We start from the raw sequence: 20832 nt of genomic DNA, 5'->3' as shown, positions 1-20832 counted from the left end.
ACATGGTCACTCCATTGATTCCTCATGCTTCTTTGTTTAATAACTATTAAATGTTTTGATGTGCATTTTATGTTAATTGATTTTTTCTGGGCTTGTCTAGCAATTTAGGTTGTGTGGTTTCATAATATTGCAATCTTGCAGTTATTGATGCCCTTCCATGCAACATGAATGTATAAATGCTACTCGGATTTCATATGTCTGTCTCTCAATGCCTACAGACACAAAGTATTCCACGTAACAATGCTGTTTAAAATACCACAGTATACTGATTTGTTTCTTCACGCCACAATTCTGTTTGCAGTCTTTGGCCTGTATTATGTTAAAAAATTGACCAATTGTCTCCATGTATGAACTCTACCACATGATTTTCAAATGGATGTTTTGCATTCATATTTCAAAATACCACCATGCAACTGTTAAACATTTGTGATCTCTGAAAATGATCCATCGCTATTATTTGCCATCTCTGCCAACAAGTTTGATACATGAATCATATTTTCTGGACTTATAGGAGGAATCTCTTCACTTGATTTAGACTTGACTTATAATATGCGTACACACTCTGAGATAACACAGAATTAGCTCAAACACACCATACTACTGAATCTCTTCAATTGATTTAGACTTATAATATGTGTACACACTCTGAGATAACACAGAATTCATTATAGCTCAAACACACCATACCATTGAAACCTAAAGTACTCGAATTTGGTATTTGCTTTACCTATACTAATGGTTTCTGACTTATATTTAAAGCACTAACGTTCTATTTTTTTCTTATGTATAAAAGCAGGTAGCCTTATTGTTACTAGCCTGAAAGAAATAATCCATAATGAAGGTTTCAGAGGTATGTACCGCGGGCTTTCACCGACGGTGCTTGCATTGCTCCCAAATTGGGCGGTGAGTTTTTTGGGCTTGTATATTTTCCTGTCTTTTATTATCGTTCTCCTGAAAAATATCATGTTAACATTATTATGTGTTGATTTGTGTTAGTGTATAGTAAGTGATGAAAATTAAATTAAATGTTAAATCTCACTCACAGTTTCACAGAAAGCTTTGTTTCTGAACTTATGGACAAATAAATAGAATACTTATACAGGGAATACTTGCTTGGACCTGTTTAAACTTTAGTCACCAAAATTGCTGTTATTTGCTATTTTACCCCAAGTTTCCGGGACAGGGGACGGGGAAACGGTTTTTTTTTTCCTGGATTAGGGGACGGATGTGTGTGTGCGTGTGTGTAATCTGAAATTTTAAATATGTTAATGAAGTATATATTTATATAACATTGTAACACAATAACATTCATCATAGCAACATAATAACATTTATAAATCAGAATCTAGATTCCAAAATCATTGAATCAATGTTCATTCATTGAATTATCATAGAACTAAGAACATAGCATTAAATGAATCAAATTGAATCATCATAGAATAAGAACATAGGATAGCATCATGATCAAATGAATCAAATGAGAGTTCAAATTTCAGTTTCATACATTCATAGATATAATTCATTGAAACAACGAGAAGTATCACTATCAAGTATCATATCATATATCAAAATATTTAAATATCATATCATATATCAAAATATTTAAATAAGCAAAGGCCTTTATTCTTTTTTTTAAAAATATTTAGGTTTACCTTTTTAATATTAAAAATAGATTTTATAAAAAGATCTTTTTTTTTAATCCCTCCTGCTGCCCAAAATGACCATCCATTGTCGGGACAGTCAACGATCTCCGACTACATAGTTGACCGTTTCTGGATTTCCAAAATCTTTGCTTGATCAGGGACGGCTTGGAAATGCTTCCAGCCATCCCCCTGTACCCAAAACCGTTTCCGTTTCCAAAACGTGTACCTTTAGGGTGGAAATGCGTTTCTGGGTAACACTTGTTAATTCTTTTTATACCATAATCTGAGAAAAATAAACAAAAAGGATTAAAAAGGTATGATATTGAGATACTTATAGCTATGGATTTCTTATTTAGAGAACTATTGTTGAAAAAAAATCTGACCCTACCTGGTAGGGCCCTCTTTAAGTCACATCTCAAGTCAAAATGTTAACTTCTAGTTGATGATTACTTTTTGGGAAAAGCACCAACCTAATAATAATTTTTTACTATTGATTTTTTCAGATGACTTGTATAAAGAACTAATATAGTTAAAAACAAAGGCAAACATTATGGTACTTGTAAATTTGCTATTGTTTGATTTGTGTCTCAAGCCACAAGTAATGCTAGTATTGAGCTGTTTGTGGACCATCTAGGAGGAGATTGAACTAGTAAAGTAACTTAAGCTTTTTTTGGTTCCAAGCTTTATAATAAAACTTTTAGGAAAATAAATTATATTAGTAATGTTTAGGAATGACCAAAATAGGCAAAGGGGACTTAGCGTACGACCTATTCTAAAAGAGAATTATCAGGGTGTAAAGACATTAGGTATAAATATTTTCTTAAACTGGAAGTGCAAAACAAAAGTAAATAAAACAAGATGGGGTAAAAACCTTAAGCTATTAAAGTCTAGACTATAAAATGTAGTACAATTATAAATATTCTTATTATGGGATTGATGAAGATCAAAGTAGGAGATCATGGAAAGAGACTAATGTCGATAGATGTTTGTTTTAAGGTTTTGACCAAAAGAATCAATACCATCACCATGGGCATGTACACAAGGAAAAGGTGAATACAAGGATTGAGAATTCTCACAAGGAATGTTTAGCGCTTACGAGTCTAGCCCAGCAAATCCTGGAAGGAAGCCAAGTAACTCGATAATGTCCCCTTTTAATACTTTTATGGACTCTATAATTTTTTTGTTTTCCTTTTTAAGCAATACCAAGGCAATAATGCAATACTAACAAACATGATGTGAATACTAATATTAATGCTCGAACTTCTTGCACAACAATTGGTATTACTATTAGAAGTTGCAACAGACAACACGACAGATATTAACTAAAAACTGATTTAAATAGCTGCATATAGCCAACCCTAATGCAATACTAACAAACAACATGTGAATACTAATATTAATGGTCGAACTTCTTGCACAACAATTGGTATTACTATTAGAAGTTGCAACAGACAACTCACAAAATGATAGACAGATATTAACTATAAACTGATTTAAATAGCTGCATATAGCCAACCCTTATGCATCTGTAAATTTAAAATAACGTAGATAAGCAACTAACAAAAAGTTTCTAGGGCATAATAGATTAGCAATTACCAACAATAATCACTGATATAAATTACTGTTATAAAAATAATAATTGCTGATACCAACTGCTGTTATAAATATAAAAATTGCTAATATAAACTGCTGTTATAAGTAGTCGCAATGAAAAGTTACTTCTTCGGTAGTAATATAGTGGTAATACTACAGCGGTAGTACTATAGCAAAATAGAAACTGAAAATAAAATGCAATCTTCTTTGCCCAATTGTGATTCTTAGGTTAGATTGCCTCAAAGAACAAAGGGTTTTCATCCTCTGCTCTTTCCTGGAAACCAAGAGGATTTTGTCCTCTAAATTTTAGCACTTGAAGGGTTTGTTGCCCACAAGTGCGAAAATGAACGTAAGTGCTCAAGCTTTGAGAAAATTTTGATTTCAATAAACAATGGATGCTTTCCTTTGAGCATGTCTCTTTATGTTTATAAACTTCATTTTAGCCCCTTTTAATTTGAATTCTCTTTTGCCTCCAAAAATTCCTCTTCAAAAGTGTTCACTTAAAACACTTTAACAAAATATTATATAAGGTCTTATTATGTCAAATTTAGATGGCTGTGTTTATAATAATAATATTTGAGTTGTCCTTTTACAATGTTTTAAATAAAGTTAGTATAACTAATTTAAAATATTATTATAAAACTAAATCTCTAACTTTATCCCTTAGCTTGTGGGAACAAAGAAATATACTATGGGTCTCCCAATTATTTTAATTCTAAAAAGGGGACATGATAATCCATGTAACATCTTTAGTTGGAACCTGTTAATGGGTCTTCAAGGGTTGATCCAGCTCTTTCTTTAGAGAAGGTTAAATGGGAACCACCTAGCAAACAGTGGATAAAGATTAATTTCGATGGTGCATCAAAAGGAAATCTGGGAATCTCAGGTGCTGGGGTGGTGGTGGGGGATGATAACGGATTTATCCTATTCAAAGGAGCACAACGATTGCAGGATGGCACTAATAATGAAGCAGAGGTCCAGGCGGCCTTTCTAGCAGCAAAACTAGCCTTAAATATGAAAGTCCAACGGCTGCATTTAGAAGGGGACTCTTAGATAGTTATTAATGCAATAGCTAAAGGCAACACGCCATGCTGGAAGTTAAATCGATGGGTGGCTATGATCCGAGAGAAGCTCAAAGCATTTGTGGAGTTTCGTGTCTCGCATATAAGGAGGGGAGCAAATGTAGTGGCAGATTTGCTATCTAACATTGGAAGCGAATTGGATAGTTGTGTGGCCAAATGGTGGAAAGGAGATGGTTGTGTGTGGAAATGGTATTAATTACAGCCTTTTAGAAATGTCCAGTCTTCAACATGAAAGCGAGAGAAAAATTTGGCAAGTACATAAGCCAAGCTGGTGCCTTCTCTTTGAAGAAGGTAGTTATCTGTGGCAGGTCGCATGATTGGAGCGGGTGGAGGATGACAGTAAATCATGCGTATGATCTCATGGCATTAATGCCTTATCTTTGGCACTCATTATCCACCCTATATGACGGAGGAAGAATTTATTACCCGTTGAGCTGCGTGCCAGGGTTTGTTTCAAGTAGAATTAATTGTATCTTTGTAGCATTGTATGACATTGCATTGCAGGCGTTGCTGTTTCAAAATTGCAAGTGACTATGTGTTGTGCGTATTGCACACCTTACCCCCATTCTCTACAAGTGGGGACCCCCGTCTTTGAGATTTTCGCGGTAGAAAGCCCAAGTCAAATGCCGTTAAGGCCAAAATCGGCCTTTGGGGCCAAATTGCAAACTCCAACCCCGAAATGTGAATTTTACCTAATGTGCCGAAATATAAGACGTCAAACAAACCAAACATTGCAAAGGGCCCCTTAAGCCCGAAGTCGTGGAGGGAGAAGGTAGGACATTTTAAACTTTTCAAAAATGCCCTCGCAGCCAAAAATGGTATAGGAGAGAAAGGCGTAAACTTGCAAACTCAGCTTCCCAGCCGAAAATGAAATAAGGAAATCGCGAGTTTGGTTGAAGGCGTCATTTTACGTTTGCAAAATGGTCACTCAGGTCGAAAATCGCGTCATATAAACTTTTAACTTGTGAACTTCGGAAAAAACCCCTTAGGCCTGAAAATCACGGGTCAAGTAAGGCATTTTTTTTTATTTGCAAAAACCCTCCTTATGCCAAAAACGCGAAATCGCGTGGAAGAGGCGTTTTTATAATTTATTTGCAAAAGGCATTCACAAGCCGAAATCACAAAAATAGGGAGAGCGTTTAACTTTAAAAACATTTCAAAATCCCCTTTAACCCGAAAATGTCATAAATCGTGAAAAATATGCTTTTTGCCTGAGAAGCCCTCCTAGCTTAAAAATCGCAAAATAGAGGGAAAGGTGTTATTTTTATAGAAATTTGCAAAACGACTCCAAGAGCCAAAAATTGAAAATCGCGAAATAAGGGGCGTTCTTTTTTTTAAAGTTTGCAAAAGCTCCATGAAGGCCGAAATTTGCCAAACGAAGGCGAAATGTTAGAAAATACAAAAGTTTGCAAAATCGCCTTATGAGCCGAAATTTGGCGAATAGAGGTAAAATCGTTAAAACCAAGTTTGCAAAAATGGCTTTTAGCTCGAAAATGCCAATGAAGAAAGGGGCGTTAAACTTAGATATTTTCAAAACCAACTTGTAGGCCGAAATTAAACAATGGGGCAAAATCACTATTTCGCCAGTAAGCCAAGATGCTTTAGTGGATTCAAATCACCCAAACATCATTAAGACAAAAGATCGGGTTTCAAGATACATCTCACAAAGAGCTTCTCGAGCCAGACGACGTTAAAATTTAATATTTGTTAAATTAAATTATTTAATTTTTCAAATTGATTTATTAAAGTAAGGTTGATTGTTCGCAGGTAACTTGAAACACAAATCAAAGAAGGATCGCAATCAAGGCCAGGCACTGAAGTTGGAGGAGAAAAGATGCAGTGCAGGATCAAAGCGATAAAACATTGGGAACCGTGCCATTGAACAAAGATGAAGTCCACCACCAAGACCAAAGACCAAAGAACAAATCGAATGTGACAAGTCAATCATGCGTTCTAAGGAAAAGCACACAGTTGGATTTAATTCTAGAAGTTCAGTTTCTGTAAACTGAAATTGCTTTATTAAACTGCCTATGGGTCCCGCGCAAGATATTTTTGTGGACAGCTATTCCCAACCACCATGAGGACCAAATTAATGCCAAACAGTTGTAGGCAGCCAAGGATAGTGGTTGGATAGATGACTAAGAGTTTAATGGGCATGGGTTAAGGCTTCCAGGTTTCTGGAAGGCAGATCAGGACCCTTGGATGCAGTCCATCCTAGCTTTTGATTCAATATTGTAAATTCTATAAAAGGCAGGGGCCTTTCTTTTGTAAGGAGTTAGATAGTTAGAGTTAGAGGGTTAGATTTTAGAAGTTAGAATAGGTTAGATCTTAGCAGTAGCATAGAGATGCTGCAAAAATTGTTGTAATAGGCAACTGAAATCAATATATAGACATTGATTTGGTGTTTATTGTCTTGTTTTCATCCTGTTTGCATGGTTTCTTTCAGCACTTTAGATAGATCTTTTGTTTTGGGTGTGCAGGTATTTGATAGATTTAGGCGCATACCATTGAGGATATACTGATTGTGTATCCTTTTGTATGGTTAACCTAAGCCTTTAATTGTGCTTAGTTCAATTGCAGGTGTGTGTCTAGGCTGCGCCAGAATTGGGTGCTTAGCCGTGCGTTTGCAGTCTGAAAATCTTCCAAGTCCCTTTGAAGATTGCACCATTCCCGCAAGGTTGTGAGCTATTCTGGCCAAGCAGGGATTAGTTATGTTGAATCCGTCTACCCGCACACCAGCCTTATTAATTTTAGATCTCCTATCCCTTCCCTTTTAATTTTATTACGCAATTCGTTCATCGCAGCAGACCACCTTGTTGCAAAATTGTAAGTCCCCTTGTGCTCCGAGCAAATCACATCAACCACTGAGTAATCCTGCAGTCAAGACCTGACAATCGAAACCTTGAGGTCGTCCCCCTTGATCAAATTGAAAAAACACTAGGGATTTCCTTATTTCAAGAGGATAGGATTCTTAGTATTCTATTCTGCGTTGGCCGGATGGAACCGTAGTAATGTGATTTCAGACACGTCAACACTATGGAAGCTAATTTTACTCTGCGAACGAACAAGAAGCTGGTGCCTTTTCTGGGCAAGGTATCGGAAAAGCGGATGCAGGGACTCTTCCGGTTTAAAGCGGAGAAGTTGTGGGCGGCGGCTTGTCTCATGCTTGCTGAGGAGGTGGTTTACGTCCGCCACCGATATCGGACGAACATGGAGGTGTACTCCTTGCTTCTGGTGTGGGCCTGTGAATTCAAGCCGGAGGTGGAGAAGATAATAATCACACTGACCAAACTGATCAATGGGGAGTTTTTGATAAACCTTGATTCAATCTTGGAATGGGTGGTACCTCGAGTTGGCATCCGTATTAAGGAAGGGGATGACCACGAGGAGTTGATTCCCTTTGTTCATGGACCGGAGGATGAAATCAAAAACCAATGCCGAGAATGTGCCCGTGTGGGATGGGAAGCGATGAAGCTCTATGTGAAATTAACCAGAGCGGACGAAGTCCTAAATGCTCTGCATGTGGTGGCAAGGATGGAAGTTGGCAGGGACCTGAGAGACAGGTTTGAAGGAGGACGAGCCATTTAGCTACTGGCGAGTTTGGAGGGCGACCTTGACTTCGGATGTCTGGCTGCATCCCAAGGATGACAGGTGAAGCGGAAAAGGGGAAAGCGCCGACCACTGAGGAGGGAGGGGAGAAGGCGACCTAGGGTGATAGTGAGTGAGTGGTCTGTTGGCCAGTGTTTTTCATATGTTCTTACATGTTTTCAGCTGTTAGTTATTGTAGACACCCAAAATTGTCATGTCTAATTAAATAAATATTTCATTTATTTAATTATATAAGCCTAATTCTTCTATTAATTAAATAAATCTTTATTTATTTAATTAATTCATTTATCCTCTTCTAGCCTTATTTCTCATTTAAATAAATACATTTATTTATTTAAATTATCCCTTTCCTAAATTAAATAAATATTTTATTTATTTAATTGTCCTACTTCTTCTATTAATTAAATAAATCTTTATTTATTTAATTAATTCATTATCTTTTTCTACACATGACACATGTCATTCATCTCTTAATTCCTACACTACCTACCTCTTTCATTATTTTGGTATTTCTTTTACCTACCCTCTAATCCTAGCCGACCTCTCTTTTTACACCTCTCAATCTTATCCCTCCATTTCTTATTGTGTCTTCTATTTAAGAAGATGCTTTCTTCATTGTCAAACCCTAATGACTAATGACTAATCTTGAAGACTTGGCTACACTACGATCCTACTTGCAACCACATTCCGTTCTTTGTTGAGCTCTTGTGCATACAAAAATCTGAGAGCAAATATATCAAGCAAGATCAATGGAGATAGGAAGAATGGAGATCAAAACCCTATTGGACATGTGATGGTATAATCTTTGTGATTTTGAGTTATTTGCATTGTCTTAGGTAATCTTCATATGTTATGGTGGATCTTTGTTGATTGTTAGGCTAGGGTTTTGTGGTTGGATTCATTTAGCCTTTCAATATTGTTATTATTGTTATCCATTTTCACCATATACAGTTATTGCTCTAAAACTTTAATTATTTCTGGAACATTTGGGTTTGTAGAACCAACAAGGATCTGGTTTTTTTCTTTTAGATGTCATAAACTGTAGGGTTGGGTAGTTCATAAGATATGATTGTGGGTGATATGGGGTTGATGTTTACTGCGTTTATGCATCGTGGAAGACTGCAATTTTGTATATTTAAATTTCCGCATTAATATAAAGAAAAAATATTTACCGATAAAAAAAAAACATCTTTGGTTGGGAAAAAATTTCCACACAACAGAAATTTTGTGATGCTCCTATTTCTCAATCTTTTCTCCCTAGAATGAATGAACCAAGATCAACTTACCATCATCACCATGAGGAGGCAACTTTGTTGTGAAGGCAAAAAACATGAAATGCATTATGAACTCTATTGTGTTTTGACAACGCAAGCTCATAAGAGAGCTCCCTAATTCTTTACCTAATCTTGTAGGGTTTCTAGAAACAAAGCTTGAGTTTCTCAATTCCACTTCTCTTGAAAGAAGACTATTTATTATGAATTGTAACCTCAAGAAAACCATGTCTCCAAAGTCTTCTTAGTGTGATGTTGACCTACATGCATCTTCTATTGATTTTGTACTTGTTGGAGATTTTCCTTGAGCAACTTTGAACTTTCTCAGTATTGCTTGACCAGGTGTCTAGCTCCTGGCACTTTACCTCTTGTGATGACCACATCAGCAAAAGTTAAAAGTGTCATGATCATCTAAAAGCCTTGAATGGAGTCATACCAATGGACATATGATCTGTGAAGTATTGTAGCAATGCTTCCCCAAATAGAGCCATTCGATCCATGCTATTTGCTGCCCCACTACATAGTTCCTCAACTGCCTCTCCATCTACTTATTCACAATTACTCACAATCTCTATTTGCCCATTTGGTTGTGGGTGATAACTAGTATTGGGTGTCAAATTGTTTTGTGTGGAATACAAAAGATACTACCAAAATAAAATAACGAATCTACTATTTGTGTATCTCACTATTTTCTTATGCAAACCATGAAGCCCAAATATTTCTCTAAAAAACAATTTAGCCACTAGCGGTAACTTGTACTAAAAAATATTGCAAAGAAATGAGCATTTTAGTGAGTCTATCTGCTACAACAAATATGTAATCCTTACCCCAACTCTTGGAAGGTCAGTGATGAAGTCCAAGAGATACTCTCCCATTTCATCTTTGACTGGGTATCAATAAGGGCTATAATAGAATTGCTGGAAATACCTGCTATGTTTTGTTTTGCTAGAAGGTAACACACTCTTTGATGCACTCCATGACATCTCCCTCAAGTTCTTTTCAAGAAAATCACTCCTTGATTTACTTGTAAGTCTTGAAGTAACTTGGGTGTCCTATCAAGGGTGTATTGTGAATTTCTTTCAAGCACCTTTGACTTTGCAATGAGATATACTTGTAAAGGATGAGATTATTTTCTACCTTATATTTTTCATCTTGTAATTTTCCCTAAAGGACATCTATAGCAAATGTGTTATTTGCATACTCTTCTATTATAGTCACCTTGCAATCAACAAAGATATCATACATAGTGCATAATTTTTTTCTACATAGGGCATTTTCTACAACATTGTTCTTACTCTTAACATGCTCTATATCAAAATTATAAGCCTGAAGCTTACCCATTTTTGTTGTTTGTCATTCAAATCTCTCTGATTGAGGAACAATTTTAAAGTTGTTAACAACAATCTGCTACCAACTAAATACTACTTGAATTTGGCCAAAGCATGCATAATGGCCAACATCTCTTTATCATAGATTGAGAATTCTTTCTTTGTCTCTTTGAGATTCCAAATCTCAAATACTATGGGGTGCCCATTCTACATCAATATTGCCCCAATCCCTTCTCTCGAAGCATCACACTCTAATACAAAGGAAGTGAGAAATCTCAAATAGCTAACATAGGGTATTAACTCATTACCTCTTTCAGCTTGTCACAAGCTCACTATGCCAAATTTGTTTAAGAGAAGACTCCCTTTTTGTTAAATATATCAATAGCACTACTAGCTATGAGGACCATTTAAGAGGCCTCCTATAGTAACTGTAGAGGCCAAAAATTCTCTGAATTGTGTCACGGTCTTTGGAGGTGGTCAATCATTGCTTTTATTTTTTTGTTAATCCACTTGGACACCTTGAGCATTGATGGTATGCCACAAGTACAAAATCTTTGTCAGCTCAAAAATACACTTGGATGCCTCTGAGAAGGACTATTGTTCAAGAATGCTAAATACATAATTTGAATACCTTGAGTGATATTCCCAAGTCTTCTTGTAGACAAGAATGTCACCTATGATATGCAGCCTTGTTTGTGTTTTGTTTTTTTGTTTTTGATTGTATTTTTGACTTGTTTTTGCAATATAATCAATGACAATAATAGTACAGATAAAGAGATAATAATGCAACACTTTTTCAATTCAGAAAATGACTAATATTAAAAAATAACATAACTGAAAATTCCAGATTCAATTACTAATATGGAAATACAATTTTTCCCCAAAATAACGACCTGTTGTGACCTTTTCACACATCACCCCATTGCAAACGGGGACCTGTTGTGACCACATCGCCCCATCAAGATGGGGACCCCCTTTTTTAGGTTTTGCCCTCTCTAGGAGTAGTCTCTCTCTCTATGCTCTTTTCTAGTGAGTGGAGTAGATTAGATTCTCAACTATTGTGACCACATCACACATCGTCCCATCAAGATGGGGACCCCCCTTTTTAGGTTTTGCCCTCTCTAGGAGTAGTTTCTCTCTCTCTCTCTCTATGCTCTTTTCTAGTGAGTGGAGTAGAATAGATTCTCAAGCATCATGATTTAAAGATTGAGCGAGTCAAGCAAAGTTAGGTGAAAGAGTCAAGTCAAGAGTTAGTCATGAGGTTGCCTACATTGCCCCAATTTGAGAACAAAACTTTCATCAAAACTGTCATTGGACTAAAATTTGCTTAAATGTATTAACCCGTACCTTGATGGTCCTAGAGCGAGATTTTGTTTTAAGGTCCCGTCCTTCCGAAGGTCACAGAGCGAATTTCCTCTATAGGCGTTCTTAGGGGGGCGAATTGATGATGCTTTCATGTGAAGAAATTGGAGAACTTAAGACTCAAATCAATGAGGTAAAAGGAAGTAGTGAGTTTCAAGTCATGACCTTGTAAAGACCCTAAGGTGAACTGCCAAGTCTTGTCATATAAGTCTTGTCCTTAGAAAGGCCATTGAGTGAAATTCTCATATCTTGGCATTGTCCTTGGAAAGTACGATGAGCTAATTTTACTTATCTTGACCTTATCCTTCCAAAGGACAGTGAGCGAATTATGCTTTGGGTCTTGTCCTTCCAAAGGACATAAAGCAAATTGATAAGATTACCTTGCAAAGGTTAGTAAGCGACTTTGTTGATATAGGTCCTGTCCTTGGGAATGTAATATTCCCCCTTTTTTTTTTTTTTTTGATTTTTCAATAAGAATTACAGAGCAAACACAATAACTCGTTAAGGTTAGAGAAATAGTCCAAACAATTGAAAGGGAACCCTTCCACCTTTTGTTCACCGAGAGCCCAATCTGGGAGGGTGAGAGCATACGGTGTTCCGGGGATCGTTAGCACCATAAACCAAACTGAAATTACAATGCACGGGCGGCAAGCCAACCTTTTTTGCTTATTCAACAGCATAGATACTCAACTTCTTGGCGGTAAATTGGCCAAGGAAAACAACAAGAAACTTAAACTCAATCACTCTACCACGTATTTCAGTGGGAGGACATTACATAAAGCTATCACTCTACCGCATATTTCATCAGGAGGACAATACATAAAACTTATCACTCGACCACTTATTCAGTGGGAGGACTGAGTTACAAATACCAGAAAATAGGCGGCAAGCCTGCCTCTTCCACTTGTTCAGCGGGTGTGCTTACAGTCCAGAATTGGTTGATAGTACTACTATTCAACCTTACAAAATATAGGAAAGATAGAATAGGAGAATAATGCTGATCGCAGAAGATATTAACACCAAACCAACTCAAACACCAATTTCCTAAGATCTGATATAAATGACAACAGGCTGGAAATGCATAACCAGCAACACAAAACACACTAAAATTGCTTCCAACTCTCTTCAAATTTGCTCAATACTTCCCCAAATTCACCCAAAATAACACTAAGAACCAAGAGACTAAGAACAAACTGAGAAAGAGCTTCGAAACACCTCAAAACACCAAGCATACATCCCAATGCACTCCCAAAAACCCACGCCCAAGCTGAAAAGTACGATTTGCAATATAAATTCAAAGACTCCAAATTAAAAGTTGCAAACTTACAAAACACATCACCTAAAGCATAGACGTTGTTCGAGCCAATACCCAAAATGATAGGTCGCACAGGCAAGGAGGTAGGATCGAAACTTTGCTTCAGCCACACAGGAACCAGCAACACTGAAAAAATTACAGCAGCAAACCAACTCTCTCAAATCCATACACGCAATCCCCAAGAACACCACGCAATCCACACAAACGATCCTCAGCTATGAGTGATGTCTCACACTCGAAACTGCAATGGAAAAGTCTATGAGGTTTTCACCCTCAAAGAAGTCTGGAATCATTCCGACAGCATAACATTATAATTTTTCTGGATGATCAAATGAGGAGGCAAACACCTGTACATATAGATTTTCAAGTTTGAAATTCAAATTCAACTCCTCCAAATTCACCTCACCAATTTGCATTTCATTTCAACTGGTGGACCCAAGCATGGCACCACCACTTAGACCCAAGCATGGCACCACCCCTTAGTCAAAATCACGCTTAACAAAGGGGACCATGATTTTGGCATAGAATATACTTTGTCAAACATAAAATAAAGTCTCCTTTCATTTTGGCATCCCCCTTCAATCACCAAATAATTCGCCTAGGCAGACTTAGGAAGAAAATCATATTATGCACAATTCCTGTAATGTCCCCTTCCCAATGATGTGCTTTCAGTGGTCCATTGTCCTATTCCAGAGACCCGCAGACTATGTGGCTTGAAGAATTAGGGTTTCAAATGTTGGTGAAGCGAAAGCTTACTATTTTTAGTAAGTTAGGGGTTGGCTGTTTGGATGATGCTATCTTACTGAGCTTTCCATGCTCTGTCATTGGGTGCGAAGATCATGCTTTTCGGAGTAGCAATTCATGACTTACTAGTTTTAGTAAATGGCAGTATGGAGCATTTCTATTTTTGGTAGTGGACAAGGTCCTGATCCTGCAACAGTTCTATGGTATTCTTTACTCCGCTTCATCTTGGTTTTGTTGATGATCAGTATGAGATTCATAAGTGATTTAATTAAATATTATTTCCTTGTCTAAGGTTTAATATTTAAATATTTGTATTTACTGATTAAATGTATTGAGGATGACTTAGGGAAAAATAATCATCTGATATCCATGTGTTATTTTCCTAAGTCAAATGGCGTATTATTTGGTGGCAATTTGGAAGGATAAAACATCTCTTGTTTTATAATTTTTATATTGCAAAAAAACGTCACCAAAGGCAAAGTTCGAACTTTACCTAGGAAGAGGCGAAGTGGGCGCCATGTTGGGAGGAGACTTGAAATGAAATGAAGGGAGTTTGAGTTGAGTTTGGGCGCCATTTACATTTGAATTTGGGGGAGCTTGGAGTTATAAATATGAGCCTTGGGCTCTCATTTTGGGTATCTTGAAAAATTGCATCGTTATGCTACCGGATTGGCGTATGAACTTTGCAGCTTCCGAGTGCGGCTCCCTAGTGTTTCTAGTTTCGTACTTGAGATATAGTACCTAGCGGTGTGCTGTATTATGTGACATTTCAGTGCATATTTCAATATTTTCGAAGTGTGGAGTGATTTCTGGAGTTGCTGGTTTCCATGTTGTTGAAGCAAGTTTTCGATCATACCCCCTGCTTGAGCAACTGATCATTCTGGGTACTGGCTCAAACCTTCTTTTTGCTATTGGCGATAGCTTGTAAGTTTCTAGCACTATATTCTGAGTTTTCAATTTTATATTGCAAATCGAAATATCCTATCTAGGCGTGGGTTTTGGTGAGTGCATTGAGATGCGTGCAGGGTGTTTTGAAGTGTTAGGTAGCTCTATTCTGGATTGTTATTAGTTGCTGCTTGTCTAGTGTTGGTTTGGGAGTGATTTGGAGTGAATTGAAGGAGATTTGAGTGAGATATGAGCAATTTAGTGATTTTATGGGTTGTTGGTTATGTATTTCCAGCCTGCTATGACAATGTGGGAATCTGCGTGTGGGTCCAGAAAAGAGCCCTCATGAGGGGAAGAATTGTACCAACCACCTCGTGGACCCTGAAACACTCTTTTACCTCGAACAATTTGACAAGAATGGTCTCTCAGTGGTGGGCCGTTTCCTTTACATCTTCAATGATCCACTCTCCCTTTTCCTTAATGTCTCGAATCCATTCCTTGACAGCTTTGGCGGTATCACGTACTCCTTCAAATTTTGTTGTAGTCCTTTGTGCCAATGCCAATGGGGGAACATGGGATTCAGGGGCATGTTGCAATGGTTTTAGCAGGTGATCAATATATCCCTCAGCTTGCTCAACACGAACTCGATACATATTTCTCTCAGCAGTCATTTCGTCGAGTTGTCTGAGCATATTTTGTACGGAATCCTTGAACTCTTCCCTTTGCTTTCTCTTTGGTGGCTCGCCCTATCGGGATGGTTGCAATGCTATAATCGGCCAATGCAATTTGATCTGCTGGCTTATCGACAGGTGAGGTAGCAATGTGAATGATACAGTTTCTTTGCTCATCCTTGGTGATCTGAGAGTAGGTCCTAGGCTTTTTCTTACCTTTGGATTTTATCTCTCCAATGCAAGAGAAGATATCCTCCAAGTTGATAGGCGGCTTGATGGCTACTTTCCGCTTTGCACGAGCAATTAGACAGTCTTGAGGGATGGTCTGTTCGGATGTTATGGCCATATTCTCATTTTGCTCCTTAGAGGTTCTCAGCTGGCTCATTGCCTATCTGCAATTGATCTATCATAGAAGGAACAAATGCGGTATCCAGTCCTTTACTCATGGCTGAGTTTTCCCCTACCTCACTGAACAATTGTCGAGTATCCCCTTGTGATGGTTGTTCTTCAGTTTTGTCGGGCTCTTGGGTCTCATCCCCCTTTCGTTCTCCCTCAACAGTGGTGTCATCCTTGTTGACGCTATTCAATTGTAATTCATGCGGAATTTATCCCCCCTCAACTTGATTTCCAGGTTCATCAGAACCAACGATCCTGACTTCTGCATTTGGCTCACCTTGTGCTGGTGATTATTAGCCTCAAATGCATCCACATCACTCTGGGAGGGCGGAGTAGGTATATAGTCAAGCTCGACTACGTTATCCTCGGAACTGGGGTCTTTGGATGACGAACTGACTTTCGGCCTTCTGATAGGGAGCTTTTCCCTTCTAGTTCTTTTTGGTGTCCGAGTCCCTCTATTAGCTTTGGCTTTCTTCCTCTTCTTTCCGGGTTTCTCAACCTCTTCTTTCGGTGCACTTGAGGTTCCCTCATCCTCCGAAGACTGGGAATCGAGATTGCCCATCATAACTGCCTCAAAATTAGTAATCGAGTCATGAGACCAATCAATGCCCGACAAGAGGTATTTAACTGCCTCAAATTCTTGGACTTGCAAGCAATTGCCATAATCTGTTACCTAATCTGGGACCCGACATTATTCATAAAGCCGCATTTGCTGCACACTTAGCCTCGAATACTCATGCCGTTGGACCTCATAGTCATCGGAACAGTTGCTCCAATAATCCTCAATCGATGCCTTCTCTCTGTAGCGCTTGCCATAGGCTCTATTTGCCAAATTGTCATGATCGAAACACTTCCTTGGGAAATGTTCTTGTAGGCCATAAGATGCTAATTCAGCAAGTGATTCATTAGCTTGCATCGAATTCTTGAAATTCACATCGTGGGCACCCAAAATCATAGGGAAGGTGAATCCGGACTATTTCTTTTCTCTGAGTAAGTTGCCTGCTGGATGTGCCTGCCTTGCGACTTCCATAAGGACTATTTTGTCTGTCGGATAGCGTGGAAGTCGGAATGGTGCTCCCTCAAAGCCGACTATTTTGATATAGGTGAACCTAGGGAATTGAATAAACCATGCGTCGTACTTTTGTACCAAAATGGCAGCCTGCTCTGAGAGCCTTATGTGCAATCCCCCCTGCATCAACCTAACTAGGCGCATTTTAAAGGTGTCATTGACATGCTCATATTGACCAATTACATAAGTAACGTTTTTCTTTTCTCTTTGAGCAATGTCATAGTAGTGCAGTTGAGGGTAACATTCATACACCTTTACTTGATTTGGACCGTTCCAGATTTCACCCTTCTTCATTAATCTTGTCAGTGGCTGGTGTCAGGCAAACATGTAAATCAGGTAGGAGGTCATGGTGAAGTACTTCTTTTCCTCAAGTTCGACCAGTTGGATATTATCACTGATGATCTGAGCCCAGTCGAACTTGGATTTCCCAGCAAAGACCTGCTCCGTAAAGTAGAACATCCACTCTTCAAAAAAGTTAGACTGAGGGAGTCCCATAACCCGGCTGAGTAAGGTGACCATATCACCATGCTCGTTATGAAAGTCACTTTTGGGGGTCTTTTTACTGATCCTAATACTCAGAGGCCTCCTCTCCTTATACCATTCTTCGTTTATCAATGTCCTGCATTTAGCAGGGTTCATGTCGTAAGCAACTTGTGCTTCATCTATAGTTATAGCAATGGGATTATCAGGAAATGGGATGTCAAATGCTTCCCCAATGGCCTCAGGTGTGAAATCAGCTAGCACCATATTTTCTAGAACCACTAATCTGGTCTCTGGCTGGTAATGTCGAGCGGCCTCAACTACTAGCTCATAATTTTGCACGAATGGAGGGAAACCTGCTGCCTGAGCGATACCACTCTCCATCATCCGCCTAGGCTTGCCATAGGCATTAGGAGATTATACCCTGTTTCTAAAATCCTGAATGTCTATGTGGCCCAAATCAGTATCACCGATGTTCTCCCATATGCTCTGGACTTTTGACTCCCTCACTTCTCCTCTTTGGTACTAGTACTTCATCTTCTCGCTTTTGCGAGGAATGTTAGATTTAGAGACCCGAGATGTTCCGGTTGCACCAGGTGTTTTTGAGGATTCTACCGCCGATTTAGGCATTTATCTTGCACAACCGGACGCGGATTACAAGACGATATGAAGGAAGTGAACATGTTAGTCAAAATAGAGGATGATGTTAGCACATAAGGATCAAGGGGAAAACCGAAATTTGAAGAAAGTACCATGCTTTAGTAAAAGAGCCTGCTTATCTAGAAGCGAAATGCTATCTGAACAGGAAATTAAGTTCTTTGTTTAAAATTTGCCACTTGGCTGCAGTTCAGTTTTCAAAAATGTTCAAATTTTCCTGTCTGAATTTTACATTTCAAGGTTAATTTTCCTGGCAGGCTCTGCCTTTGCACCATGTTTAATGCTTTGCTTGATACCTTTCAAAAAGAAAATTGTGATCTACAAATTTTCACCATCTGATTAATTCTCCATACCCTGCTTGAACATAGTGACCAATTTTGCATTTATTTAATGACTTTAAAGGAGACAAAAACGAACTTACCTGGCGAACAAGGTGTTTATCCCGCGATCTCTCAAAACTTCGGGTTAGAAAAGCCTTGTGCGAGTTCGGCCTGCAAGGCCCTTTTGTAAACTTTGGAAATGCCTTCCTTGCGATTTTTGACTGCGGAGGGGTTTTGTAAATTGCACGGGTCTAATACCTCTTCCCCATGTGATTTCCGACTGGGAGAGGCGCTTGGCAAAGTCCTTTAAACTAAATGCCTTACCTTACTTTGCGTTTTCTGTATAGGGAGGGGTTTTGCGAACTTCAAATTAGGAAAACTCCCTACTTCTCCTTTTGCGATTTCATGATGTTTGGCGATTTTCGGACTGAAAGGAGGAGATGCAAACATGGGGAAGCTTATGCCCAATTCCTTTATTTACGATTTAACTTTGCCTGCCCAATTTCGGGCCTAAAGACTAGAATGCAAACTCTAAATCGCCCTTAACGCGATTTTGCAACTTCATCGATGTTTGCCCACTTTCGGGCTAGGAAGTCAATTTCTAACGCCTTTCACATTGCTTGCATTTTTACTTAGTTTGGCGTTTTTTAGGACAAAATGGAGGTTTGGAAAGTTCTAAGTTACACCTCTTTTGTTTTGTGCGACTTTAACTTGACTTGCGATTTTCTGGGCAAAATGGAGTTTTGCAAACTTTTAAGTGAAACGCCCCTTTTTCTAACTTGCAAAATTCGGCCAAGAGAGGCCTTTTGCAAAGTTATGCTTTTCACTTGACTTAGCGTTTTCGGGTTGAAAGTCGATTTTTGAAAATTTTTACTTCTTACGCCTTCACTTATACTTTGCTCAATTTCGAGGTTTGTCCATTTTCGGGCTGAAGGGATGAAATGCAAACCTAACCTTTTCGGCTTCCTAGGCGTTTTTGAAAAGTTCGTGAATTATAACGCCTTCACTTTGATTTGCAATTTTTCGGAGGAAAGGCGACTTTTAGAAAAGTTCGTGATTTTACCCCATTGGCAATTTCGGGCTACAAGGCGACTTTTTCTTTTTTATAAAAAAGTTGAGTTTAACGCTTTTTACATTTTTAACACACTTCTTGCGAAATTCGGCCTAAAATGGGCCTTTTGAAAAGTGCTCAGATTTCACAATTTTACTTTCTTTGACGATTTTCGGGGTAAAAGTGCACTTTTTCCAAAACTAAAAAAATATAACGCCTTTCTCATTTTTTTCGAAATTTGGCCCATGAGGCCCTTTTGAAAAGTGCTTCATTTTTAACCCGTTTCTCATTTTAGCGTTTTCGGCCCATGAGGCCCTTTTGAAAAGTTTTTAAACTTAGACGTTCCTCCTTATTAGGCGATTTTCGGGGTTATGCTAAAACTAGTCTCTCTTGGATTGATTTTGATCATTCAAATTGTGAGACTCTCTGCAACATGACCCCCGGGCCACGCGACTTTCAACTCAAACACACCCTTTCTCCTAATGGCTATAAAGCTCATTGCTTCACTACTACTTGTTGGATCCCAAAATGGCGGGTAAAAATTCAAATTCGGAACTTAGTAGGATGAAGGTTGGAAATTAAAGAGGGGGACCATGTCGGCGACAGGGAGTGTGTGCAACGCACAACACACTTCTTTATACAAATTTTCATGAATGTCCAAAAATGAGAGCCAAGGTGCATATTTATAACTCTCTCCCCAAGTCGATCTTTTTTTCCCTCCAATATGGGATTAAACATCCACATTCAAATCTCCTTTAATTTGCATTCATTTTATTTCATTTCACTTAGCATAATATGCCAACTCATATTCACCCTCTATCACCACTTTTGATAAATATAATGCTTATAAAATAATATTCATGAAATTGCACTTTGGCATCCAAAAAGAAGGTGAAATAATTCACCCAAATAGACTTAGGATAAAATTAATATTTTCTCCCTTCCTAAGTTAGTCCATCCATAAAATAATCAAATATTAATACCTCTTGCCTAAGGTATTAATATATTAAAAAAATATCTTCTCCTCAAATACTTGATTATTGCCAAATTGAGCCGGAGACTAAAGTTCTGGAAATCACCAAAACTGAATTGAGTTGGAGCTCTCAAGAGAACTGCTAAAAATAGTCATCTGAGTGAATACATGATCTTGCCAAAATAATACTGCCAGAAATAGCCACTGAAATGAGCTGTAGAATCCTTGCCAAAAATAGTACTTACTATAAATAGCATACTCCTAAAAATAGTAAGTGTTTCCAAAGTGATTTTTACCACATTCTGAGCAGTTGCCAAACTTACTAAAAATAGTAAGTCTCGAAAAATTCCTCAGATTGGTTTGCATGTTATACCATCGCAGAG

At 38.1% G+C, this 20832-nt stretch overlaps 1 protein-coding gene across 1 annotated transcript in view; it reads left to right on the top strand.

The window, feature by feature from the left end:
- LOC131069318 (nicotinamide adenine dinucleotide transporter 1, chloroplastic) overlaps nt 1-20832 on the top strand; it is a 189898-nt gene that overhangs the window by 94888 nt on the left and 74178 nt on the right. The window contains exon 3 of the mRNA XM_058004682.2: nt 797-903. Within this exon, the coding sequence (XP_057860665.2) occupies nt 797-903 (107 nt within the window). The remainder of the gene's footprint in view (nt 1-796; nt 904-20832) is intronic.

Source organism: Cryptomeria japonica, chromosome 2 (assembly GCF_030272615.1).
Source record: "Cryptomeria japonica chromosome 2, Sugi_1.0, whole genome shotgun sequence".
NCBI lineage: Eukaryota > Viridiplantae > Streptophyta > Pinopsida > Cupressales > Cupressaceae > Cryptomeria > Cryptomeria japonica.
This window is presented reverse-complemented; position numbering and strand designations above follow the sequence as displayed.